The following is a 27396-nucleotide window of genomic DNA, read 5'->3' on the forward strand; positions in this document are numbered from 1 at the left end:
AGAACCACATGCAACTTGAAATGGGTTGATCTGCTGTCTTGAGGCCCAGCTGGGCGGGTATGCCAGCCAAGGAGAGGGCTGGGGCCGGGGATGACTCTCGGGAGGTGAAGCACACAAGCAGCCCATAAGGTTGGGATCCTCCGCCTCCAAGTAGCGCGACTACAGCTCTTGCCCGCACGGAGCAGCCTCGGACAGCGCGGCCGCTTTAAGAGAGGGGCGGGGCCCGGGTACAGGCAAGTCAGGGCCAGCCCACAGGGCTCCTTTTCCTTTTTGATCCATTCAAAAATTACTCATTGCAAATTCCCGGACTGCTAGGCGAGGAGAGGGAAGGGGGCGGAGGAGACAGGGCTACTGCAGGCGCAGCGCTGGGGGCAGCCGGGGGCCCGAGTGGCTGAGGCTCGTCCCGCAGCGGCTGCTTGCCGGCGTTCTGGCTCCTGTGGCCTCACCAGGAAGCGTCAGAGTCTCGACACTGGGGAAGCTCGGAGCGCCGCCTCCGCCGCCGCCGCCTCCTGCTTGGCTCTGGGTCCCCGAGCCCCCTCCCCTGGCCCAGCCCGACTCCCTCCTCCTTCCCGGACCATCCGGCTCGGGCTCCTTCCCTGGCGATGGCTGGCCGCTGAGCCATGGCTCAGTACGGCCACCCCAGTCCGCTCGGCATGGCTGCGAGAGAGGAGCTGTACAGCAAAGTCACCCCCCGGAGGAACCGCCAACAGCGCCCCGGCACCATCAAGCACGGATCCGCGCTGGACGTGCTCCTCTCCATGGGGTTCCCCAGAGCCCGCGCGTAAGTGGCCGGGCTCGCAGCCCTCGGCGACCCCTCCCGCGCGCGCGGCCGGCCCTCGGCTTCGCTCCGGCTCGCCTCCCAGCGCCTGCGGGACAGGCAGCGCGCTCCCCGCTGCCCGAGACCTGTTGGGGGCAGGATGGGAGCTCTGGCAACCCGGGACTCGGCTCCGGGCGGGGGTGCCGGGGAAGACGCGGCGCGGGGGCGTTGGGCCAGGGCTCGCCATGGGATGCCTAAAGCTGGGGGACGAGGGCGCGGGGTTCGAGTCTCGGGTACAGTGCCCAGCCTCCGCCCCACCCGGGTGGAGCTCAGCGTTTCTCTCACGCGCTCCCCTAGGTCTCCAGCGCCGAGCGCCTAGGGGGCGGGGCCCTGCGGAGGACTTGGGCACCCTCTCCGTCTGGAATACTGGGCTGGTCTGGGATCCTCCGGTGTCTGGGAAAGGGCGAGAGACTGCGGGGCAGGGAGGCCGGCGCCCCCGTTGCAGCGGCTTCCAGCTCCGGATGTCGCTCTCGGGTTCGGTCTCCCCCTGGAGTAGGAGGAGCGGGAGCGTGGGTGTTGCTGCGTGTTCATTGATGGGGAGGATGGAATCAGAAGGAGAAGCGATCCCTCCAGGGGACCTGGGTTCTCGTCAGTGGTGACGGCAGCTCAGAAATCTGTGGGTGCCTGAGAGTAAGGAGGGGGAGCTGTTCTTCATCCTTCCTCTAGGAGCGTGGGGTAGGGGAGGGCAGAGAGAGCGCAGGTGGCTGCCCCTGGAGCCTGCTGGGGAGAGGCCTGTTTGCCAGCATAGGGCGGCGGCGGCCGGAGTTGTCTCAAGCCGGTCGGCTCAAGTCTAAGGGGCTGGAACTCTGCCTAAGAGGAAGCCAAGGCCCAGCGGCCAGGCCCTTCTCCCCTGGTTAATCCCTGGCGTGCAGATTTCTTAGGTGGGGACACAAGGCCTGGGGTCCGGACTGGGCGCAGCTTCTTTCATCTTTGAATTACATCACCTGAACAGGAGAGCTGGCCAAACTTTATCAGTGAGGGCCAAGTATATGAAAGTCCTTTTTATTTTTTTCCCTTCTCACATTTTTTTTTCAGGTGATAACTTTATTTATTTATTTATTTTTTGAGACGGAGCCTTGCTGTGTCGCCAGGCTAGAGTGCGGTGACGCAACCTCTGTAACCTCCGCCTCCCGGGTTCAAGCGATTCTCCCACCTTAGCCTCCCGAGTAGCTGAGACCATAGACATGCGCCACCACGCCCGGCTAATTTTTATATTTTTAGAAGAGATGGGGTTCCGCCATGTTGGCCAGGCTGGTCTCGAACTCCTGACCTCAGGTGATCCACCCACATCGGTGTCCCAAAGTGCTGGGATTACAGGCGATAACTTTATGTCTTCCCTCCCTTGTCTCTGGGCAAACCTTGTTTATTCTTTGCTAACTTGGTTGTAATCTCTTAATCAAAGTAGACCCTTGAATTTGTTATTCTCCAGGCTGCTGGGACGCATTGGAGTGGCCTTAGAAGGCTGCAAAATGGACTGATGGTTTCTGCCTTCCACTGACGTCCCAATACGACTTCCTAATACTAGGGCTCCAGTTCCTGATACCAGAATTACAGGGAGAAAATGTGGGTTCTGCAGGGGTGTGTCAGGTGTGGATGCTTCAGGTGAAGTTGTCAGTGTGGATGATCAATGTGCACAGCTCTCCTTAAAAACTGGGGGTGGGGCTGGGTGTAACCCCAGCAGTTTGGGAGGCTGAGGCAGCCAGATCACTTGAGGACAGGAGTTCCAGACCAGCATGGCCAACATGGTGAAACCCTGTCTTTACTAAACATACAAAAATTAGCTGGGTGGGGTGGTGCATACCTGTAATCCCAGCTACTTGGGAGGCTGAGATAAGAGAATCCCTTGAGCCTGGTAGGTGGAGGTTGTAGTGAGCCAAGACCGCGCCACTGCAGTCTAGCCTGGGTAACAGAGCGAGACTTCATCTCAAAAAAAAAAAAAAAAAAAAACAAAAAACAAAAAAACTGGAGGTGGGAGTGGGGAAGTCAGCTGGGAAATGCTGCAGAATTAGCATAGTCTCAGGCTACTGCCTGTTTTGAAATGAGGCCAGCATTAAAAACCTAAATTGCTTAATTAAGGGAAGAAATACTTAACTCCTCAGACAGTCATATTTGAGATTCGAATTCAAATCAGCTTTAAAGGGACATCTTTTCTCCTGCACTGAGTCCAGGAGGTCTTGCCATGTCTTGACAGATTAGCATAAGGGTCATTTTTGGCTTGCTCAATCCCTGAGATCTCCTAATAGCTAACATGTATTGAATACTTGCTCCATACTGTTCTAAGTACTTATATCTTTATTACCCATTTTATCCTCCTAGCAACTCAATGAGGAAGGTACCACATGCCCATTTTATGAATTGGGCAACTGAGGTTTAGAAGGGTTGCATAACTTGCTCGAGGTCACAACAGTAAGCAGTGAAGCTGAGATTCAAACCCAGGTATTCTATCTGCACAGCCCAGGCCTCACACCATCTAGGGCCAGTAGGGCCAGGATACAAATGATTGAATGTGGGTAAAATGCTTAGAACAGTTCCTGGCACATAGTGAGCAATCATGAAGCATTAGTTACTGTATTAGCTTCCTATGACTGCTGTAACAAATTGTCACAAACTGAATGGCTTAGAACAGCAGAAATTTATTCTCTCACAATTGTAGAGACCAGGAGTTAAAAATCAGTATCACTGGGCTGAAATCAAGGCATCAGCAGGGCCGTGCTCTCTCTGGAGGCTCTAGGGGAATCCACTCCCTGCCTCTCCTACCTTCTGGTGGGGGCTGGCATTCTTTGGCTTGTGGCTGCATCAATCCAATCACTGTGTTTGTGGTCAAATTGTCTTTGTTTTCTGTCTGTGTCCAATCTTCCTTGGCATGTCTCTTATAAGGATACATGTGGTTGTACTTAGGGCCCACTTGGATAATCCAGAGTAATCTCCCCATCTCAAGATCATTATCTGCAAAGTCCTTTAAAAAAAAAAACGTATAAGGCGGCATTCACAGCTTCTAGGGATTAGGATGTATGTGTCTTTTGGGGGATCATTATTTAGCCTATCACAGCTATTTTTATATTACTACTAGCACTGCCCCTCTTTGCCAAAGAGGTAACGAGTAGGCCTGGAGAGAGGGAGGTTGGGTTTGCTGCTCTTTTTCTTAAATTCTCTGCCTGGAAGGGAGTGAAGCTCTTGGAGGTCACCTGATCTAGTCGGACTCCTTGCCCAGGCTTGCTTCCCTCCTCTGCTTCAACCCAGAAAGGCTGATGCGGTCGGCCTTCCCCCTAATAACTTAGACCAGTTTGAAAAGGGGCCATCAGAGGCGTCAGAGAACAGGCATTGAACTTCATTTTTGAGAGTTGAGAAGAAAGAGCAAGGGCATCAGGCTTAGCTCATCAGAAGCTTCTCTCTTGAGCTTTATGCCTGGAGGGCTGAGCATAATGAAAATCCAAAGCCCCAAAGAGCAGTGATGGTCTCCTGGGTCTAGAAGACTTGGATGTGATGCTTTAAGAAGGGGTAAGATGGTTGTCTCAAACCTGGCCCTTTTGACAGACTGACATTAGCCAGGGCTGACAGCTCTAGGCCCTTTTGACAGAGTGACAGCAGCCAGGGATGACAGCTCTAGTTTCCCCTATGGGTGTAACTGGGTCTGGTGGTGTGGTGTGCGGCAGCAAGAAGGGGCACTCAGGCCAGGCTCTTGGTGGGCTGGCAGAGAGGGTTGAGGCCAGCAAGGCCGGATCCCACCCAGCCCATTCTGGGCTGCACTGTGCTGTGGTCTTGCAAAAGTCACTTAGTCCCCTCCGGGCCACGCTGTTGCCCTCTGAGGGGAACGCAATTAATGACTGCATGCTTGTTAAGTGCTTGACAGAGCTAAGAGGACCAGAGGGCTGCAGGGCTGGCTCAAGCAGGGTGACCTCAGGGTGTGCTCTCTCTAGCTCATTACTCCCTGGAGCTGGGCTAGGTTTTTTCCATTCCACTATATGAACTTCAGTCCAACTTAGACACTGCTATAGGAGAATTTGCCTCATGGAGAAGGACTGAGAAGTGGCGATTTCACGGTGTGTGTGTGCGTGTGTGTGTGTGCGCTCGTGTGCAAGTCCAGGTTAAGGAGGTGTTAGGGAGGCATCAGGAAGGAAACCTTTCAAAGGTCAAAATGGCCAATCGCTTCCTTTTTTCTATATCCACTAGCACTTCCCTGTTTTAAGGGTTCTAAAAATAAGGGTCCAGCTTCCTTGAGGCTAGTGAGGTTGATTGGAAGGAAAATAAAGAATGTGTTGGGGGCAAAGACCTGAGGAAGAGGAGGCCTCACAGGCCAGGAGAGGGTCTGAGCCTAACACCGGAAAAGATGGGACAGGACTCAGATCAGAGCCATCACTTTGCATAGCCGGACCTGATGTCAGAGCACTAACATCCCCCTGCTGACCTCTGGTTTCTGGGGAGACAGGCTCTCATCTCTTCTGTAGCTTGGGGCTGATGCTGGGCCTTGGAGCAAGTCACTGAATAATTGAATTGGAGGAATCCTTGCTGATACAACCCTGACCAGTTTTTATTTTTATTTTTATTTTTTGAGGCTGCTGGTGGCTAGAACTTTGTCTACAACAAATGGCTTTCTAATGTTTCCAATGATTGAGAGATAATAGTCTTGGGAAGGACACTGTGGCAGGGGTCAAAGGTCCTAAGGTCTGGTCTAGCTTCTGAATGACATCTGCACCTTTTAGGTCTTCTATTTAACCCCTTTTCCTTAATATCTTCACCAGCTTCTGTGCATGGCAAGACCTGTCATGTGTCACGGGGCTTTGCAAAGACAAAATGAGATAACAGACAGAAAGGAACTTGGGAAAGTTAAAGATAGGATCAGGATGCAAGATGTGATTGGGACATTATTGTGTTGGATTGGAAGAAGGGAGAGGAGGTGAGATGGTGGTTGAGGTGTCTGGCGAGGATTTACATGTATTATTGGATTGTCCTATTTTTTCTACTGAGAATATTTGAACAATGCCAAATTAAAGAGCAAGGCAGTGGCAGAAGGAAAGAGCTGGAATGAGCGCTTTTGACTTGGCTTTGGACACTAAGCTGTGTTAGCTATGCCTCACTGCCCAAAGATAAAAGCAGCTCCAAGCTGGCTGCATGAGGAGTTGAGAAGCGGCATGTGGAGCCCATGAATTAAAGTATCTGGTTTCCCTGGCTTTTTCCAGCTTACCTGTTACTTGACATTGAATCCTCTGAGAACACTTGGACAACCCAACATCTCTGAAATGTAGCTGACTCTGGCGTGGGGGCTGCAGCTGCTTTCCCAGCCTTGGATAGACAGAAAGAGGAAAAACTGGAACCCACCTGGAGCTGAAGGGCTCTTATAGGTGGGCAGGGCAAGGAAGTCTCTAATCTACCTACTGTGACTGTGCACCCACATAACACACCCTTCTATTTGTGTTATTGTACACTGTAAAAATTGCTCTTATGTGTATTAGATACCCCACAGCAGTCTTGTGAGGTAAAGCACACAATATATGCTTTGTTTTAAGATGAGACTGGAGGCTTAGATGAGCTCAGGACGTGTCTAGAGTCACACAGTTGGTATGCAGGGACTGTATTGCCATAACAGCCTCAGGCTAAACTGCAAGTCTCCTGAACTTTCCAGGCTACACGAGGTCCTGGTTCCAAAAACAAACAAACAAACAAACAAATAAAAAAAACCTTGATATGCTTTTTTTTTCTTTTTTTTTTTTGAGACAGAGTTTCGCTCTTGTTGCCCAAGCTGGAGTGCAATGGCGTGATCTCAGCTCACTGCAACCTCTGCCTCCTAGGTGTCAAGTGATTCTCCTGCCTTAGCCTCCCAAGTAGCTAGGATTACGGGTATGCGTCATCATGCCCAGCTAATTTTGTATTTTTAGTAGGGACAGAGTTTTATCATGTTGGTCAGGCTGGTCTCGAACTCCTGACCTCAAGTGATCATCCCACCTTGGCCTCCCAAAGTGCTGGGATTACAGGTGGGAGCCACCATGCCTGGCCAGCCGATGTGCTTTTTTTAAAAAAACTGTCTTGAGTTATAACTCATGTACAATCAGCTAACCCTATTTAAAGATTGATACATTTTGACAACTGTACCTGTGTGATCACCTGCTACAGGACACAGTACATTCACTGCCCCTAAAAGTTTCGTTTGTACCCCTTTGCCATTAGTCCTCTCTCAACCCCCAACCCTGAGCAGCCACCAGTCACTTTTTCTTTTCTTTTCTTTCTTTCTTTTTTTTTTTTGAGACAGAGTTTCACTCTTGTTGCCCAGGCAGGAGTGCAATGGTGCGATCTCGGCTCACTGCATGCAAACTCTGCCTCCCAGGTTCAAGTGATTCTCCTGCCTCAGCCTCCCGAGTAGCTGGGATTACAGGCATGCACCACCACGCCTGGCTAATTTTGTATTTTTAATAGAGACAGGGTTTCTCCATGTTGGTCAGGCTGGTCTCAAACTCCTGACCTCAGGTGATCTGCCCTCCTCAGCCTCCCAAAGTGCTGGGATTACAGGCATGAGCCACCACGCCCAGCCCAGTTGCTTTCTTTCACTGTACATTAGTTTGCATTTCTTAGATTTGCATGTAGGTCATACAGAGCATACCCTTGTACTTGGCTTCTTTCCTTCAGCATATTTTTTAGACTCATCCTGCATGTATCAATAGTTTATCTTTTAATTGCTGAGTAGACCTTCAGGTATTTGGATGTGCTAGTAGGGTAATTATAACCCCTTGCACACAGCTTCTATGAAAATTCCCTCTTACGCTCTAATTTCTTTTCTTTCCTTTTTTTTTTTTTTTTTTTTTGAGATGGAGTCTTGCTCTGTTTCCCAGGCTGGAGTGCAGTGGTGCAATCCCGGCTCACTGCAGCCTCCACCTCCGGTGTTCAGCAATTCTCCTGCCTCAGCCTCCTGAGTAACTGGGACTACAGGCACACGCCACCATGCCCAGCTAATTTTTTGTATTTTAGTAGAGACAGGATTTCACCGTGTTGCCCAGGCTAGTCTCGAACTCCTGAGCTCAGGCAATCCGCCCACTTTGGTGTCCCAAAGTGCTGGGATTACAGGCATGAGCCACCGCGCCTGGCCTTACACCAGAATTTCTAATAATACCTTGTTTTTAGACCATGTTTGAGCTTACAAAGCAGAGTCACATACATAATCCCTATTAAGTCTCAGACATTGACAATTTAATGAGGAAACTGAGGTTTGGAAGATTAAGTGCTACAGAGATTGAAGAGTATCCTGCCTCACTGTTTTATCCTGTGGCTTTGATCACCACCTGCTCCCCACCCTCAGCTGCCTCAAACTCCAGCTCCCTTTCAGGGAGTGGACAGTCATTTGCAGAGCTAAAGGCGTTGCTTTTCAGAGAGGCAGCCAACCTAGGGAATCCTGTGTCTCCCGCCAGCTTTGCTCCAGCTGATGATGATGTGGTGGTACTATCACTGCCTCCCCAATCCCCGCAGGCATCAGCCTGTGTAAAGGTATCTCCTTTCTTGGCCATCCAGAAGCTGGAGAGACCCCATCATTATCTGCCCCATCCATCCTGCCCTGATAGACAGAAGTCTGAACTTGTGGCAGCCTGGCTTTGAATTCCAGCTGTGCCCCTTACCAGCTGAGGGACTGACTGACCTTGGGCAAGTTGCTGAACATGCTAAGCCTCAATTTTCCTGTCTGTACAATGCAGACAATAACAGCACTTACCTTGAAGGACCTTTGTGAGAGAAGGGTGCCAAACCACGCAAACAGCTGGAGAGCGCCTGGCATTGGGTACACCCTCAGTAATGAGGTCAGTATTAGTGCCACTCAAGTGACAATGTTACTCCACATGGCTCCCTGTGTGGTTTGGTTCCTTGGTCGCCTTCCACTTTTACGGTTCTCTGTTCCTCACTGAGCTCTGGGTGTAAGGCAGTAAGGTGGGGCAGAGGCCAGTGGATGCTTTCTCCCTGATAACTGCATTCTGCTCTCTGTGCCCCTCTCTCTGGAGTGCCCAGAGGGGTGCAGGGCCTGAGAAAAAGCAGACCCAGGGCAGAGAGAGCACCACCCAAGCTGCTGACTATAATAAATGGCAGGGGCTGGGAACTGGAAGGGGTACCATATGGTTGTCTTCTGATTACTTTCAAATGGAATCAGACTCAAGCCTAAGAGAGAGAGTGGGGAGAAAAAAACCACACTCAAGAATGGATCCTCTCTGCACGGTGACAGACTCAGCCAAGCAGAATGCAGAGCCATTGCCAGGAGAATGAGATGACTATGATCCTCATTGAACTGAACACTTTTGTCATTTTCATGGATGGATTCTCCCAGGGGCCACTTTGTATTTGCCCAAAGGCTTATGGAGAATCTCTGGTTTTTCTCTTTTCCCTGGAGGATGGGTGGGTAGATGTGGCAGTGATCGCGGTCCTCTGGACCCTCTGCCCGGGGCCCTCGGTATGTGATAGGTGATCCCTTTTCTTGTTTAATCTTGCTCACATCCCTGTTTTCCTGGTGACTTTGCAGTCATGCTCTTTGCCACCTACTATCTATGACGGTGAGGCCCATGGTGAAGTGTCCTAGATGAACATCCAGAAACTGTCTGAGCTCTTACTGTGCATGCAGCACCCTGCTAAATTCTGTGCAGTTCTCCAGAGGAAAAGGTAAATGTCAGGTTTTTCCCATCTGGCACTCTGAAGTCAACTGCTCTTTTGAGCTGGCTGCACGTTCTCCACAGTGACCCTCGGAGGGCAGGCCTGCCTTTTTTTTTTTTTTTTTTTTTTTGAGACGGAGTCTCGCTCTGTCACCCAGGCTGGAGTGCAGTGGCGCAATCTCGGCTCACTGCAAGCTCCGTCACCCAGGTTCACGCCATTCTTCTGCCTCAGCCTCCCGAGTAGCTGGGACTACAGGCGCCCGCCACTACCGGCTAATTTTTTTTGTATTTTTAGTAGAGACGGGGTTTCACCGTGTTAGCCAGGATGGTCTCGATTTCCTGACCTAGGCCTGCCTTTTTGAGGCCTGCTGGGATTACAGGTGTGAGCCACTGCGCCCGGCTCGTGTGTGTTTCACTCTGTCTCCCAGGCTACAGTGCAATAGCACGATCCTAGCTCATTGCAGCCTTGAACACGGGCTCCAGTAATCCTCCTGCCTCAGCCTTCTGAACAGTGAGAACTACAGGTGTGCTCCACCACACCTGGATAATTTTAAAATTTATGTTATTTTTATTTTGGTAGAGATGGGGGGGGTCTCACTACATTGCCCGGCCTTGTCTCAAACTCCTGGGCTCAAGTGATCCATTCACCTCAGCCTCCCACAAGTGCTGGGATTACAGGCATGAGCCCCTGCGCCCAGCCTGAACCAGTATTTTTGGACAGCACGAGGATGCTCTCACTGCTTCATAGGTGTGCTTCTCTGTTCCATAGCATTTGGCTTTTCTGTTCCTGTTTTTGTTTTGTTTTTCACAGTGCTTTATGGTCAAATTCTTCTCCTCTCCCTTTAAAGAAGACTCTTCAGGACTTGATATTTTAGAGAGTAAATAAACGGAAAGGAAGAAAGATATGAGGCAGTTACAGTGGTGGGGAGCCGTTTACTAGTATGCAATAGTGTAATTCTCAAATTGGTACAAAACAAAAACAAACAATTTGTTTTCTTGCAAAATACAACCAAAGTGCTGGTTAAATAAGAGGAGGGTAGTGCCTTGAGCCCAGCACCTGAGGCAAATAGATTGCTCAGGGGCACCTTTTAAATTAAAGGGACATCTTCCCTTCTGTGGAGTCACCAGCTGTTTGGGTGACACTTCCCGTTGTGCTCCCAGCCTCTGTGGAAGCATAAACATTCTTGTACATAAAGCAACTGTGGCAATGAACTCCACCAGGACCAAGGCTGTTCTCGTGCAGAGTGGGAAGCTGAAAGAACCACCGCTGTAGCCTCTCACGGCAGTCTGGAAAATGCCAGGGGGAAGCCGACTGCACAGATGGCCAGAGGCAGCTGAATGCTTCCGATTTCTTTCAGGTTTTGTTGGATGAACCTTCTCGGTGATTCAGGTAGCAGGATTGTTTAGAATCCTACTTCCACATTGATGGTGCTCCTTTCAAAAACATTTACAGAGAGCGTTCGCTCCCTAAGTGTTTATTCCTTTACCTTGGGAAGAAATCTGCCTCACTGGATGCTTTTGTGTACAGTCTATTTAGACACAGACATGTGGAACAATGCAGGGTCGCTGGAGTTCTCAACCACGGCATCTGCAGTTTCGTTTTTTTTTTTTTTTTTTGAGACAGAGTCTCGCCCTGTGGCCCAGGCTGGAGTGCAATGGCACGATCTCGGCTCACTGCAACCTCCGCCTCCCGGGTTCAAACAATTCTGTCTCAGCCTCCCGAGTAGCTGGGATTACAGGCACTCACCTCCACACTCAGCTAATTTTTGTATTTTTAGTAGAGACGGGGTTTCACCATGTTGGCCAGGCTGGTCTCGATTTCCTGACCTTGTGATCCACCCGCCTCCGCCTCCCAAAGTGTTGGGATTACAGGTGTGAGCCACCGCGCCCGGCTGCAGTTTCGTTTTGAATCAACTTTTCCTTGAATTGCCTGGTTGCTCATTTTTTTTCTCCTCTTTTTCCCTAATCAGATTTTACCCATCCTGGAGAACTAGTTCCACTGTAATGCATCTGGCTCCTCTTCCCTTCTTTTCACTTTCTCTTCCCCTCCTCTCTCACTCTCCTCATCTCTTCTGCCACAAGCCTTATTAAGCTTCACACCCTGTGAAGCAAGCCAGGTTAAGGGGATTACCCCAAATCACCTACGAAGATGCACAGTGATCTGCCCAGGGTCCTCAGCCACTTTCTCCATGACAAGTCCCCTGGTAATGGCAATCTTTTTTTTTTTTTTTTTTTTTTGAGAAAGAATCTCACTATGTCACCCAGGCTGGAGTGCAATGTCGTGATCTCAGCTTACTGCAACCTCCGCCTCCTGGGTTCAAGTGATTCTCCTGCCTCAGCTTCCTAAGTAGCTGGGATTACAGGCATGCACCACAACCACACCTGGCTAATTTTTGTATTTGTAGTAGAGACGGAGTTTCGCCATGTTGGCCAGGCTGGTCTCAAACTGCTGACCTCAGGTGATCACCTGCCTCAGCCTCCCAAAGTGCCGGGATTGCAAATGTGAGCCGCCGTGCCCAGTCCATTCTTTCTCTTTCTCTGTATATGTATGTATATACTGTACAGACACTTCACACATTTATGTGCAACTGTAATATCCTATTATAACAGGAGTTGAGAGTAAAAAGATAATTAGCTATAATCTCCACCCTCAGGAAACTGGCAATCTAGGGTGGAAGATACACGATTATGATAAAGCGTGGTAAATGCGAGGCAAGAGACAGAAGACGGAAGACACATCAGTGTGGGAGGCTGAGGGTCATAAACCAGACGGGGAGCACACGATTACATCTGAAGCACCAATAAGACAGGAGCAATACTCTTCAGTTTGAGAGGAGAGGAAAAAGTCTGAGAAGGCCGGTAGATAGATAAAATGATTTAATATTATGCCCCAGGGGTAAGATCCTGCTTGGAAGAAACCTCCAGAGGTAGACACTCAGAAATCTTTAGCTGGAATTGCTAGTAGGGCTCACCTAGTCTAGTACCCTTTTTCTTTACACTTAAGTAAAATGAGACTAGAAAATGAAGTGATATTTTCAAGATCCCACACGGCTAGTCTGTGATAGAAACCAGAGCTTAGGCCTGCTGATCTCAGTTGAGACCATGGTTTCTTTTTTCCACATCAGGCTACTTCTCTGAGTCCAGGCACCTAGAGACAGCTTTCTTTTGTTCTTTCTTTTTGAGATAGAGTTTCATTCTTGTTGCCAGGCTAGAGTGCAATGATGCAGTCTCGGCTCACTGCAACCTCTGCCTCCTGGGTTCAAGCGATTCTCCTGCCTCAGCCTCCCAAGTAGCTGGGATTACAGGCGCCTGCCACCACACCAGGCTAATTTTTTTGTATTTTTAGTAGAGTTGGGGTTTCACTATGTTGGCCAGGCTGGTTTTGAACTCCTGACCTCAGGAGATCCTCCCACCTCGGCCTCCCAAAATGCTGGGATTACAGGCGTGAGCCACCACGCGTGGCCAAGACAGCTTTCTAACAAGGTTTTGGCTCTGTTTTCTGGAGGAATGGGAGGATCTGTTGTCTGAATTAGCCTTTTCATGTGGTTTTCTCTGTCTTTTCCTTTTGCTCCTCTCTTGCTTCTGGCCTCTTGTTTGCATCTCAGCCTGTAGAAGACAAAGCTAACCTGTCCATAGGCCATGGGAGTGGGCACCTCTCTAGGTGGGTGGGATGCTCGGGTGAGAAAGTGCCACTTGTACCAGTGATAGGATATTGAAGGGATAGACAGTGGTCTCAGTCACCCATCCATGAGGGTAAGAAGAAGCGATATTCTGCTACAGCAGAAAGAAAACTGGCTTTAGAGACAAAAGACTTGGCTCAAGTCCTGGATCTGTCACTTTCTGAGGATGTGGTTTTGAACGTTATTTCTATAGGTGGCTGCATCAAAATGAGGCAGTGGATATAAAAGTAATAAAAACCACAAAAATCATGCACATGCAAAGTGATAGTATTGTTACCAACAATTGGGTCCTGGTACTTTGAGGCTCTCAAAGTACTGTGAACTGTTGGTTTTGTGTGGTATTTAGTGGGCTATTCTAGTCTTCTTCCTTGCCAAGCACCACTGTTTCAGAGAGGCTAATTCCGTCAGCGTGAGGAACAGAAGGAGTCACTCGAGAAGCCATCTCTACCAAAGTAAACACATCCTTCTGGAAGCTTAAATTTTCACTTTATCTCTTGGGAACTAGGGACATGAGTCATAATGAGTTAGCAAGTGGCTTTTGTGAAATACAAGAGGCTTTGTGAAATGCAGCAAATATAGCCAAAAGCATGTGTAGTAGCTTCCTATGGCTGCTCTCACAAATTACTACAAATTCAGTGGCTTACAACAACACACATGCATTCACATTTATTCAGTTGGGAAGTCAAAAGTCTGAAATGGGTATCATAGGCTAATGTCAACGGGTCAATAGAACTGTGTTCTTCCTGGAAAGAATGTGTTTCCTTGACTTTTTCCAGAGTCCGCCTCCATCCCTTGGCTAGTGGCCCCTTCCTCCTCCATCTTCAAGTACATCACTCCAAGCCCTCCTCATCATCATCACCTCCCATCTCTGTCTCTGACTCTCCTGCCTCACCCCTTTCCTTGTAAGGGCCATAATGATTGTATCTTCCCAGCTCAAGCTCCTCAGCTGAATCACATCTGTAAAGTCTCTTTTGCCATGTAAGGTCACATATTCACAGGGTCTGCAGATTAGGACATGGACAGCTTTGGTGACTATTATTCTGTCAGCCGCAGCATGTGTGTGTATAAGCACTTGGTCTGCCTTTCCCCTGAGTTCATGACATTTCTGTTAGTAACTTGTCACCCTTACTATTTCCAACCCAAGCACCAGGTAGTCATAGCTAACCTTCACTGGGTACCTACTGTGTGCCAGACAATATTTTAAACACTTAACATATGTATTATTTTGTTTTATTCTTCATAACAACCCTATGAGATAGGAACTATTATTATACCCATTTTACAGATAAGAAAACTGAAGCACAGAGATTTTAACTTGCCCAAAATCACACAGCTAGAAAGTGGTAGAAACCAGGATGCAAACCCCAGGCAATCAACTCCACACTCAAGAGTTCTTAGCCAGCACCCATGGTATTGGCATGTAGCTAGTGTTCAGTAAGTTTTGATGAACAGCAGAAGGAAGGAAACTTGAGATCCAAATAAATGATATGAAGTCTCTAGATTACACGGAACTGGGGTCAACAGGGCAACCTGATTTGCCTATTGGTTTGTTCTTTGACTTGGCCCCAGCTAAATGCAGTGTGGTTGGCTGTCTAGTGATGTGGTCTGGAGTTGGAATGGTTATCACACTTTCTGGAATAGTGTGTGTGTGTATGTGTTTCTGAGTGTGAATGTGTGTGTGTGTGTATATACACTGCCCATCTCAGCTCCCAACTGTGAGAAGATGGGGACAGGATTGTACTTACGGGTCACAGAGCACCAAGTCTCTGCCAACCACCTATCCCAGCCTCCACCTGCTGCTGCCAGATGAAGCTCTGTGGTAGAAATAGGAAGCATGTTCCTATTCTTGTGGCCTCAAGAAAGGGCTCCTGGGGCAGCATAGTGGTGTGTCTGGTACTTGAGTGTATGATCAAACTGATGTACATTCAAATTCCTGCTCCACTTAGGTTACCAAATCCCTCTAAGCTCAGTTTTGTCTTCTGTTAAATGAAGGTAATAGTCTTATAATACATATAAGAATGGTGAGTGCAGAGCCTGACCTTAAGTGCATGATAAATGGTAGGTATGGTGGTTGGGCTTACAGTGTTGAGTACAGAAGGGGACTCTGGGTATGTTAATAAACTATTCTAAGTCTTTTTGTAAGAGTGTGTTTCTGTTTCCTCCCCAACCACCTCAAGACCTGGATGGAGCCTAGGAATAATTTATTATTTATTTATTCATTTATTTATTTATCGAGACTGAGCTCTGTTGCCCAGGCTGGAGTGCAATGGTGCGATTGTGGCTCTCTGCAATCTCCGCCTCCCCGGTTCAAGTGATTCTCCTTCCCCAGCCTCCCGAGTAGCTGAGATTATAGACGTGCTCCACCACGCCTGGCTAATTTTTGTACTTTTAGTAGAGAAGGGGTTTCGCCATGTTGCCCAGGCTGGTCTCGAACTCCTGACCAGAGGTGATCCACCCACCTTGGCCTCCCAAAGTGCTGGGATTACAAGCGTGAGCCACCACACCCTGCTAGAAGGAATAATTAAAATAGCATTCAGTTTGTGTGATGAGTGTTCTGAGGAGGGGAACAGAGATGCGGGGAGCTGGCTTAGGAGTGTGGTGCTCCTCCTCAGTGCGCAGTGGGAGCCACACCACTCCTGCCTTCTGCCTGGCCTCGCAAGTTCAGAGCTGTTGTCTTGTGAAGAAAAATCCATGGGCCAGGCGCAGTGGCTCACACCTATAATCCCAGCACTTTGGGAGGCTGAGGCAGGCGGATTGCTTAAGGCCAGGAGTTCGAGACTAGCCTAGGCAACATGGCAAAACCCCATCTCTACAAAAAATGCATAAAAATTAGCCAGCATGGTGGTGTGCACCTGGTCTTGAAAATCCACTGAGCAATCAAGATACCCTCCTGGGACGTCAGGCCTCAGATCTGCAGCAGCTTTTCTACATCAGGTTGGAGGAGAATATTTGAAGTTCTTATCTTCCTCCAAACGTAAGACCACAGGCCCACAAATGGAAGGCTGAACAGACAGCTGTGTCCCCTTGCTGTCTGGCTGCCTCAGGCGCCACAGATCTCCCGGTATCACTTTATCCATCAGGCCCTGGCAGGGAGGCCACAAGTGGGCTGTCTTGTTCCGGCCTGTGGCTGCCAGCCCTACAGACCAATGGAGCGGGAGAGATGGGCCTCAGAGGAAGAGCGGTGGGACACCAGGAAAACTGCCTCGGCGAGATGGCCTGCATTGTGCGTGACTGGTGAAGACTTCCGAATGGGATGACTCCCAGGGGGCGTTGAGTAAACAGATGGTTGCTGTTTGCTGTGCAGCTGGCTCCGAAGGATATGGAGGATGGAATCTCAGTATGTGAAGATTTTTTTGTTGTTGTTTTTTGTTGTTTGGCTTTTTAATGTTCCTTTTCCATCTTCTGCATGCTGGGGCACCAGCCGCTGCCCCAGAATGGGTTGTCCTGGGAAACAGGTCGTGCAGGGCTACCGATGTGTAGTCTGGAAAAGACATGCAGAGATAAGGAAGATGTTGAGGCAGGACAGAACCAGGCTCCTGTTAGTCCAACAGAAATTTACTGAGCAGTGACTTTGTGTCAGGCACCTGGGAATTGTGCCACATTCTGAAGGTACAATCACGAATAAGACCCTGACCACGAGGAGCCCCCAACCTCTTGGAGAAGACAGACTCAAGCAGATGACTTCAACGTAATGTGGTATGATGGCGAGGGAGGGAGGGCATCTCTCCTCTAATAGTGAAAGGGCTGTCATCTGAAAAACGGATGCCTATTTTGTGAACTTTTTTTTTTTTTGGAGATGGAGTCTCCCCGTCACCCAGGCTGGAGTCCAGTGGTACGATCTTGGCTCACTGCAACCTTTGCCTCCCAGGTTCAAGCAATTCTTCTGCCTCAACCTCAACCTCTCGTGTAGCTGGGATTACAGATGCACACCACCACGCCCAGCTACTTTTTGTGTTCTTAGTAGAGATGGGGTTTCACCATGTTGGCCAGGCTGATCTCGAACTCCTGACCTCAGGTGATCCACCTGTTTCGGCCTCCCAAAGTGCTGGGATGACAGGCGTGAGGCACCGTGCCTGGCCTGTTTTGTGTTAATGAGTGATTGTAATTGCTGGGGACAGCGTCAGATTTCAGTTCACAAGAAAAAACAACCTTTGGAAACCATTGGCCCACGTACAGATGCTCGACCTCCTCAGCGAGAGTTTTCTCTGGTTCTGAGTGAGCACAGCAGAGCTTCCTGGTTAGCCTCCTCAGAAGGACCCAAGCATTCTGTGTTGGAGTCAGGAGCATACCTAAAGTCCCTGGGGGACCAGGCTGGGCCAACCTGCAGTGGGGACATGGCTTCTAGAGGTGTCCTCTATGGATCAGCTTCTGGATAGCGGCTTTCATGGGCATGATTCTCAGATTGGTTAGGGATGGATTATCCATACCTCAGGGCTGAGGAGATGTGCAGTGATGAACTGATGGAATTGAGCAGTGGCCTTAGGAAAGATGAGCCCTCAGCATTCACTGGTTGGAAAAGCATTCACTGGCCAGCCACTGTCTGGCCTCTGGGCATGTGACAGTGAGTTGCGCTCAGCATTTTGGGAAGGGGTTAGTGCTGAGAGAGGCCTCAGCAAAGGAGATGGGAAGCAAGTCCAGTGTAACCAAGCCAGGGCAGAACAGCCACCTTAGGAGGAAGAAAAGGAACTGTTGAGCTGGGGGTGCAGGCACTTGAGACTCAGAAGGATTTGAATTTGTAACAGTTAGGAGGCTGAAGTTTTCAGCAGTAAAAGGAATAGCCTTAGCCAACCTTTAACTCCTTACCATAGAAAGTTCCAGGGCTGGGCACGGTGGCTCACGCCTGTAATCCCAGCACTTTGGGAGGCTGAGGCGGGCGGATCACAAATTCAGGAGATCGAGACCATCCTGGCTAACACAGTGAAACCCCATCTCTACTAAAAATACAAACAAACAAACAAAAAAATTAGCCAGGCATGGTGGCAGGCGCCTGTAGTCCCAGCTACTCGGGAGGCTGAGGCGGGAGAATGGCATGAACCCAGGAGGCGGAGCTTGCAGTGAGCCGAGATCACGCCACTGCACTCCAGCCTGGGCGACAGAGCGAGACTCCGTCACTTAAAAAAGTTCCAGAAGGCCTGGTGCTCTTTCTGTTGTCACTGCAATTTCTGATGATGGAGAGAATGTATATTGCAACCCCTTTTTTCGCTAAAGAGTCCAATACTCTCTCCTTGTTTGGTTCTCTTTGCTCTGGAATTGCTCTTTCTGCAGAGGGGATTTTCTGCTTTAAAAGAAAAAGATCATGATGAAGAAGGAAGTACTCTCAAATTTCTTCAGCCTTTCTCAGCTTACTGCTGGACTCCTGCCAGAATATTAGAGTATCTTTTTAGAGCTGCGTATCTAGGGTTCAGGATGCCTCTTTTTCTCCCTTCCACTAATCTCCTGTTAATAGAGCTGTGTTGTTTTTTTTTCCCACACACATTTATTAAGTGTGTGCTCTGCTAGGATCAAAAGAAACAGATATGGATAGAGAATGAGCTGCCACCTTGGTGCTCCCAGTCTAGTAGGGAAAACAAAAATAAAAATTAAATTATATCAAAATAAAAAAAGAAAACCAAATAAGTATATAGCAGTCTGCTAAGTGCCCACAAACACAGAGATGTAAATGGTGCTATGGAATCATGAAAGAGCTAGTGAAAATAACTCCAGTTGGGGCCCCTTATTCCTCTGAAGAGCTGGATTTTGTCAAGTGAATTCATGTTAGATTCTCAAAGGTGTTGGAGGTAAATACCATTCAATCATCTCTTATGTGCCAATCATAAGCCATGGCACCTTACAAACTTTGTCTTTTTTTTTTCTGAGATGGTGTCTAGCTCTGTCGCTGAGGCTGGAGTGCAGTGGCGCGATCTCAGCTCACTGCAAGCTCCGCCTCCCAGGTTCACGCCATTCTCCTGCCTCAGCCTTCCCAGTACCTGGGACTACAGGCGCCCGCCACCACACCCGGCTAATTTTTTTGTATTTTTAGTAGAAATGAGGTTTCACCATGTTAGCCAGGATGGTCTCGATCTCCTGACCTTGTGATCTGCCCTCCTCAGCCTCCCAAAGTACTGGGATTACAGGCATGAGCCACCGCGCCCAGCCCAAACATTGTCTTTCTTACTCAGCACAGCAAAGCTCTCCAGTTAGTTTTCTTTTTTTGAGGCGGAGTCTTGCTCTGTGGCCCAGGCTGGAGTGCAGTGGCACAATCGCAGCTCACTGCAACTTCCGCCTTTTGGGTTCAAGCGATTCTCCTGTCTCAGCCTCCTGAGGAGCTGGGATTACAGGCATGCACCATCACACCCGGCTAATTTTCGTATTTTTAGTAGAGACAGGGTTTCACCATGTTGGCCAGGCTGGTCTCGAACTCCTCACCTCTGGTGATCCACCCAACTTCGTCTCCCAAAGTGCTGGGATTACAGGCATGAGCCACCGTGCCCGGCCTGCAGTTAGTATTAATAGACCCATTTTACAAATGAGGAAACTGAGTTTATTAAACACGCACCATGATTAAGTGGCAGAGCTGGGTCCCTAACCCAAGTTTTCCTGGCTCCAAAAACCTTTTATTAGACCCATGTTTATGGTGCCTTGATTTCTGCTTTGCTGGTTTATTTTTGTTCCTGGATCACAGCTTTAAACTTGCACACAGAGCTCTAGCACCCTGACTGGCAAATAAGCATTACTGGCAATGCAGCCAGCTGCTGTTTCCTGTGTTTAGAGACCACATTGCAGGAAAGTGTTTTAAGAGTTGTTTTGAGTGTTGGTTCTGTTCCTCTGTGTGAAAGTGTGGATGCTGTTCTGAGATAGAGAAAGGTGACACGGATGCTCAGCGTTCTGTGGCAGTTCCCATTTGGTGGGGATTTGGAGAGGAATTGATATGTCACTGGATGAGATCAGAGTCTTTGTTCTGTTTGGTCTGAGACCATGTGGCATCATGAAATCAATGGACTGTGAGGTCAAAGTTCTAGAACTAGCTCAGCCGCTGTTCTGTCCTGTGACTTTGGGTAAGACAGTTTATGTCTGCTTTGCCCATCTGTGCAATTTAGTTCTTCAAAGCTGCAAGAAGCACCTCTGATGAGCCAAGCACTGGGGTCCATGGCCCCCAGAGATAAACAGGATGTAATCCTGGCCCCAGTGAATTCCTGAGATTAGGAAGGAGATAGACACATACACAGTAGATAATCACAAAACAAGGAGGTACCTGCTGAAGGCGGAGCCCATTTTCCTCCAGTTTGTAGCGGACCATCTTGGAACTGCAGGGTATTTGAAGCTTCTTTATAATTAAATAGAGGGAGAGTGAGAGCTTACATTTGTTCTGAACCTACTATGTGTAATTTTACTCCTTTCTCAATCCTGAGGAAAGTAGTAAGCAGTACTTCCATTTTACAAATGAGAAAAGCAAGACAGATACATTAAAGGATTTATCCCACTCAGAAGTGACTGTGCCAATGCACATAAATTCATCTGGCTTTAGACCCCTCAGCTCTCCCACCTCACCCTAATGGCCCTTGTAAGATTTCATTACAAAAATTTTTGGCTGGGCATGGTGGCTCAGGCCTGTAATCCCAACACTTTGAGAGGCTGAGGCAAAAGTATCACTCTGAGCCCAGGAGTTCGAGACCAGCCTGGGCAACAAGGAGAAACCCCGTCTTTACTAAAAAAATACAACAACTGGCTGGGTGGGATGACTCACAGCTGTAATCCCAGCACTTTGGGAGGCCGAGGCAGGTGGTTTTCCTGATGTCAGGAGTTCGAGACCAGCCTGGCCAACACGGTAAAATGTGTCTCTACTAAAAATATAAAAATTAGCTGGGCGTGGTGGCAGGTGCCTGTAATCCCAGCTACTCAGGAGGCTGAGGCAGGAGAATCGCTTGAAAACCGTGAGGCAGAGGTTGCAGTGAGCCGAGATTGCGCCAGTGCACTCCAATCTGGGCAACAAGAGCAAAACTCCATCTCAAAAAAATAATATATACAAAAACTAGTTGGGCATGGTGGCACAGGCCTGTAGTCTCAGTTACACTGGCTGAGGTGGGAGGATCGCTTGAGCCCAGGAGATGGAGGTTGCAGTGAGCCAAGAATGTGCCACTGTACTCCAGCCTGAGTGACAGAGCCAGACCCTGTCTAAAAAAAATTCTAAATAGCGACATTCCAGCATCCCTGCACTATTGAATTGTTGTCTCCCTGTCTTTCCCTTAGGCTCCCCTCTGTATTTCCTGGCATCACTGTCACCTTCTGGCCCTTCCTGCTCACCTTTGCCTCCCGCCCCCAGGCCCTTCTGTGTGACTCAGCCACCTTTATGAAAGCCGCCTTTATCACTCAAGCCCTTGCATTTTCAACACCTCTGGGTCTTGCTTATGTTTGTTGATGAATCCATGGATAACTTCATCCTGGGTATATTTTTCTCTTAGATGAAATGTTATACAGTTGGCCCTCCATGTCCATAGGTTTTGAATTTGTGGTTTCAACCAATTGCAAATCAAAAATATTGGGGGGAAAAATTGCATGTGTACTAAACATGAACAGAATTTTTTCCTGCCATTATTTCCTAAACAATACAGTATAACAACTATTTACATAGCTTCTATGTTGTAATCAGTATTATAAGTAACCTAGAGATGATTTAAAGTACACAGGAGGATGTGCATGGGTTATATGCAAATACTGCACCATTTTATATCAAGGACTTGAGGATTTCGATATCTGAGGGAGGTCCTGGAATCATTCCCCTATGGATACCAAGGGAGTACTGTACGTTCTTTTCAAATATTCTCTCCTTTGAGAAAATTTCTCAGGTTGCATTATCCATTCCTAACTCCTCTATATACTACATTCCCATCTCGAGGCAGAATGTGTTTATGTACGTCTGTGCTGCCCTGGAATATTGTACATACCCGATGCCATGCCTCTGGTGGAGCACTTACCATTATCACATCATCAAAGTTAGCTTATGTCAGTTTCCCAAACTAGACTGTGACTCCTTGGAGAGAGAGTGTCTTAGTCTTTTATCTTTCCCTAGCCCTTTGCATGGTGCCTGGTACATAATAAGCACTCCGTTCATTCATTCATCTCTTTAATAACCTTTTATTAACGTTTATTATTTCGTATACCCTGTGCTAGCTGAGATGGTGCCATTGCACTCCAGCCTGGGCAACAAGAGCAAAACTCCGTCTCAAAAAAAAGGTCTCTTATAAGGGCACTATTCTGTTTTTGAGGCAGAGTCTTACTCTGTCACCCAGGCTGGAGTGCAGTGGCAGGATCTCGGCTCACCACAACCTCTGCCTCCCAGATTCAAGCAATTCTCCTTCCCCAGCCTCCCGAGTAGCTAGGATTATAGATGCCCACCACCACACCCAGCTCCCATCACCATGCCCAGCTAGTTTTTGTATTTTTAGTAGAGACGGGGTTTTGTCATGTTGGCAAGGCTGGTCTCAAACTCCTGACTTCAGGTGATGTGCCTGCCTCGGCTTCCCAAAGTGCTGGGATTATAGGCATGAGCCAAGGGCACTAATCTCATCATTAGAATTCCTCCCATGAACTCATCTAACCCTAATTACCTCGCAAAGGCCCCATCTTCAAATACTGTCATATTAAAGGTTAGGGCTTCAATATATGAATTTTAAGAGGAAACAATTCAGTTCAGTTCATATCAGCCATCAGTGACCTGGAGAGAATACCTATGTGAACTGAATGGTGGGAATTTGAGGCCAGTTGGGACCCTACTCCATCCTGCCACAGCCCTGTCAGCTAGCAGGGGTCACAATGGGGACCATCCTCTCTGCCTTTCTTTCCATTGTGATATACTCAGCCTAGCTCTGTCTGGCTGACCCATGTTCCTTTGGGTCCAGATGTCCAATAAGAAAATAGAACCCACAAGAAGTGAGAAGGGAAATGCCTGCAGCCTCTAGGAGTGAAGGTGGTGAAGGCAGAATCTCTTTCCTAGGTCTCTCACTAACCACTTGGGGTCACTTCCACATGACTCACTAGTATACGTGATGGTCCAGCAGGCACTGCCACCATCATCCCAGGACCCACTGCCCAGAGGCTGAAAGGTGTGTTTTCAGGAGCTGATTGACCCCTGTGCTCCACAAAGTAGTCAGTCGTGCGGAGGGGCTGCCATTCCCAAAATCTCTTAAGAGTTTCAGAGCATTCAGAGTTTGGAATGCTATGGAACAAATTCCTCCATCAGTTAGGAGAATGAGTATCCATGTATGAGGCATGGCTTAGAGCAAAGGAACCACACACCAGGATTTAGAAAGTGTGGGCTCTAGTCCCAGCTTTTCGCTTGATTTGCTGCATAATCCTGGGCAATTCATTTGTTCCATTCCAAATAACACTCATTATACCCCATGATGTACCAAGAACTGTGCTTGGCTACTGGATATGCAGGAATAAACAAGGATGCCTCTGTGTTTAAGAGCCGTAGTGTCATAACCATGTAATTCAGGCTGTGAAGAGGTCCACGACGTACTGAGACCTCACTAAAAGCCACGTAGCCCAGAAAGCACAAGATTCACAGGATCCAGGAAGGATCCACTCTAAGGAGGTACCACTGGAGCTGAGGTTGGGAAGACAGGGAGTTGGGCAACTGGACATGTTGAGGGTGAAGAGGTGGGGCGAGGAGGGGATAGTGTAGGTGAAGAGGTCAGTGCATGCATAGGCACAATGGATGAGAAATCCTGGTGCACCAAGGCAGTGTGTTTGGGGGCAGAGGAGCTGAAGAAGCTGGCGACAATCGCATTGTACTAGGGAGTCTCAGTTTATTTTGAAGGCCCCAGAAAGGCACCAAAGGATGGTGAGCAAGTTCACGACGTAACCAGATTTGTCTGAGAGAGCACAGCCTCGCCGCTCAAAATGTGGTCCTCAGACCAGCCCTTTTGGTACCAACCAGGAGCTTGTTAGAGACAGAATCTCAGCTCTACTTCAAACCCACTACATTAGAATCTCCACTTTAATAAGATCCTTAGGTGATTGGTATGTACACTGAAGTTTGGGACACCTTGATCTACAGCAAGGACCGGCAAACTCTGTAAAGGGCCAGAGAGTAAATTTTTCAGGCTTTGCCGACCACATGGTTTCCATGGTGGCTACTCAGCTCTGCTGTTTTGCAAAAGCAGACACGGATGATACATAAACAAATAAGCATGGCTGTGTTCCAATGAAAGGTTATTTGTGGGCACTGAAATTTTAATTTTACATAAGCATGGCTGTGTTCCAATGAAAGGTTATTTGTGGGCACTGAAATTTTAATTTTACATAATTTCCATTAGTCACAACATGTCATTCTTCTTTTGATTTTTTTCTTCTTTTCTTTTTTTTTTTTGTTTGAGATGGAGTCTCTGTCACTCAGGCTGGAGTGCAATGACACGATCTCGGCTCACTGCAACCTCCGCCTCCCAAGTTCAAGGGATTCTTCTGCCTCAGCCCCCTGAGTAGCTGGGATTACAGGCGTCCACCACCACGGCTGGCTAATCTTTGTATTTTTAGTAGAGATGGGGTTTCACCATGTTGGCCAGGCTGGTCTCGAACTCCTGACCTCAAGTGATCCACCCGCCTTGGCCTCCCAAAGTGCTGGGATTACAGGCGTGAGCCACCATGCCCAACCAATTATTTTAAACATTTAAAAATGTGAAAACCATTCTTAGCTCACAGACTGTACAAAAGCAGGAGGTGGGCTGGATTGGCCCCTGGGCTGTAGTTTGCTGGCTCTTGATCTGTAGGTTTCTGGATCTTCAGCTTCAGATAAAACCTCCTGAACTATATGCTTCAGAGAGTGATTGTGAAAATCAAAGGCATGGGGAAGGACACTTACACTAAGTCCTTATTTTCAGATCAGGAAATAGAGACTCAGAGTGGGACAGTGGCTTGCTGAGAGTAGCACAGCTTGTTACCGGTTAGGACTTCAATGCAGGTCTGCTGCCTTCCTATCAAGTGCTCTCCCTTTATTTTTATTTTTGAGATGGAGTTTCGCTCTTATTGCCCAGGCTGGAGTGCAATGGCGCGATCTTGGCTCACCGCAACCTCTGACTCCTGGGTTCAACCAATTCTCCTGCCTCAGCCTCCTGAGTAGCTGGGATTACAGGCATGCGCCATCATGCCTGGCTAATTTTGTATTTTTAGTAGAGATGGAGTTTCTCCATGTTGGTCAGGCTGGTCTTGAACTCCTGACCTCAAGTGATCCACCCGCCTCAGCCTCCCAAAGTGCTGGGATTACAGGTGTGAGCCACAGTGCCTGTCCGTGCTCTTCCTTTATTCTATGCATAACTGATTTGAAAGGAGAACCAGAGTCCTATCTTTTCTCCTCCACAACAGAGCAGAGTAAAGGATGCGTAAAAGACAAATTAACCTTTTTTCTGATATGTTACAAATGGTTAGTTAAGGGCTTTTTAATGTCAGAGCTGCCATGTCAAAGCCAAAATGCTGTGAGCAGCCTGTCCCAGGGCAATGTGTTGTCCAGAGCAAGACCCGAGGCATTTCAATACCTGAAATAAGATACCAAAATTCTTTTTTATTTAGCAAAATAAAAGTTAGATTAGGTGCTATTCCATAACAAATGAAGTTTGGCTAGAAATTATTTAATTTATTCCTATTCATTTTTGTTGAAACCTTGCTCTTTCATAGTAATTAATGAATCATTCATTGTAATAGTTACTTAAAAGCATAATAGAATGAATCAAGCATTCCATTTGTTTTCTTATCCATAACTGTAGGATGTCTAAGTGATTTTTCTTGTGACAAAATCCAAGACATTGTTGATTTCTTTAAATCCACTCAAAATTTCTACATACATAGCCCCAACTCTGGCCCTATTTCTTCTTGTTCTAGCCAGATTCCTCAGTCAAACAGGAACAGTGCTCACAGGAAATGGAGTTTTGCCTTCTTGTACCTCTGATGCTTTTGTTTTGGACACAGAAAGGCAATGATGAGATTGAGAATATAAGTCCCAGATAAGCCACAATAAACAGTCCACTCTGAAATCACATATGTAGGGAGGTCCTCGGGGAACATAGATAAGCTTCCCTCCAAAGAAAGCCGAGTCCTGGGAAGTAGGGACCTGGTCATCCACTGTTTGAATGTCCTGTTCCTTGTTCTTCCACCATGACACTGGGATAGCACGCTGCCTGCAGGGGTAATAGGCACAGGTTCATATGCATTCTTCTGTACACACGCACACACACACACAAACACACACACAGGCACACACACACACAGGCACACACACAAACACACACACAGGCACACACACACAGGCACACACACGTACAAAGGCACATGCATACAAACCCACATGCTTACCCCTCTGGCTTGCTTGATCCCTTCAGGGTTTGAAAAAAAGATGCTTCTATTTGGAGGCTGGTAGAAGCCTGTTAGGTTACTGAGTACTTTTGGGGAAGGGACACAAAGAGACAAGTCATCTGTTGCCATCACACGACTACATGGTCAGTGCATCTGCATGGTCAGAGCATCCACGATGCTCTGCCTGGGTTTGGGAAGCCTTGTGTGCTGAGTGTGGCAGCAGCAAGGCTGACTCATCACTGCCACCCAGGGTGGCCCAGCTGTCAGAACAAGATGGGCCCATCTCTTCTCTGTTCTCCCTGCCTTGTCAAAAAAGCACCAGTCGTGAATCATCTGCCCATGTACAGCCACTTGGAAGCTCGGAGGGATCACTGCGAGGATAGTGAGTGCAAATTCTCCTCCTGCGTAGTACCCTGCTGACGCACCGTGAGGCCTTGGACAAATTGCTTTTTCTTAAATAATTGATTATAATAGTTTTCATTTATTTAGTAGTTGACTGTGTAGATGGTACAACGGAGCCACCATCAGATGCAAGTCTGACCCACGGCACCAAGCTGCCTCTCACCGTCCAGTATGAGATCTCATCTCATCCTCATGGCAGTTCTTCGATATGGATGATAGTTATATTCCCATTTTTATAGATGGGGACGCTGAGGCGTTCACTTGTCCTAAGAAGTTCACTTGTCCCAGTTGTGGGGCAAAGAGTGACTCTAACCTTCTGACTCCAAATTCCATATTCCTTCTAGTCTGCCTTTCCCGAGTTTTTATCTTTCCGTGTAAAAAGTTGAGAAACACTTCTTCTTCATTTGGTTCCTGGAGCCTGAGATGCACATCTCTTTCTAACCGAGAGCTTCTTTGAGGAAGATGGTAATTAGGACACTAGGGGCCAGCTCTCCTCTCATTCTCTCCTGGCAGGGCTAGAGGAATAACCCAGCTCTGGGCTACCTGTAGCTTCCCCTCCGCT

The 27396-nt window shown here is 48.1% G+C and overlaps 1 protein-coding gene across 1 annotated transcript in view; it reads left to right on the forward strand.

Annotated features, from left to right (window-relative positions):
• Nucleotides 1–211: 211 nt before the first annotated feature.
• The window catches only part of UBASH3B (ubiquitin associated and SH3 domain containing B), a 156361-nt gene continuing 129176 nt past the window's right edge, over nucleotides 212–27396 (forward strand). Inside the window, exon 1 of the mRNA XM_054439518.2 lies at nucleotides 212–781. Within this exon, the coding sequence (XP_054295493.1) occupies nucleotides 621–781 (161 nt within the window). The 5' untranslated portion in view covers nucleotides 212–620. The remainder of the gene's footprint in view (nucleotides 782–27396) is intronic.

The sequence above is a fragment of the Pongo pygmaeus genome, chromosome 9 (genome assembly GCF_028885625.2).
Source record: "Pongo pygmaeus isolate AG05252 chromosome 9, NHGRI_mPonPyg2-v2.0_pri, whole genome shotgun sequence".
NCBI lineage: Eukaryota > Metazoa > Chordata > Mammalia > Primates > Hominidae > Pongo > Pongo pygmaeus.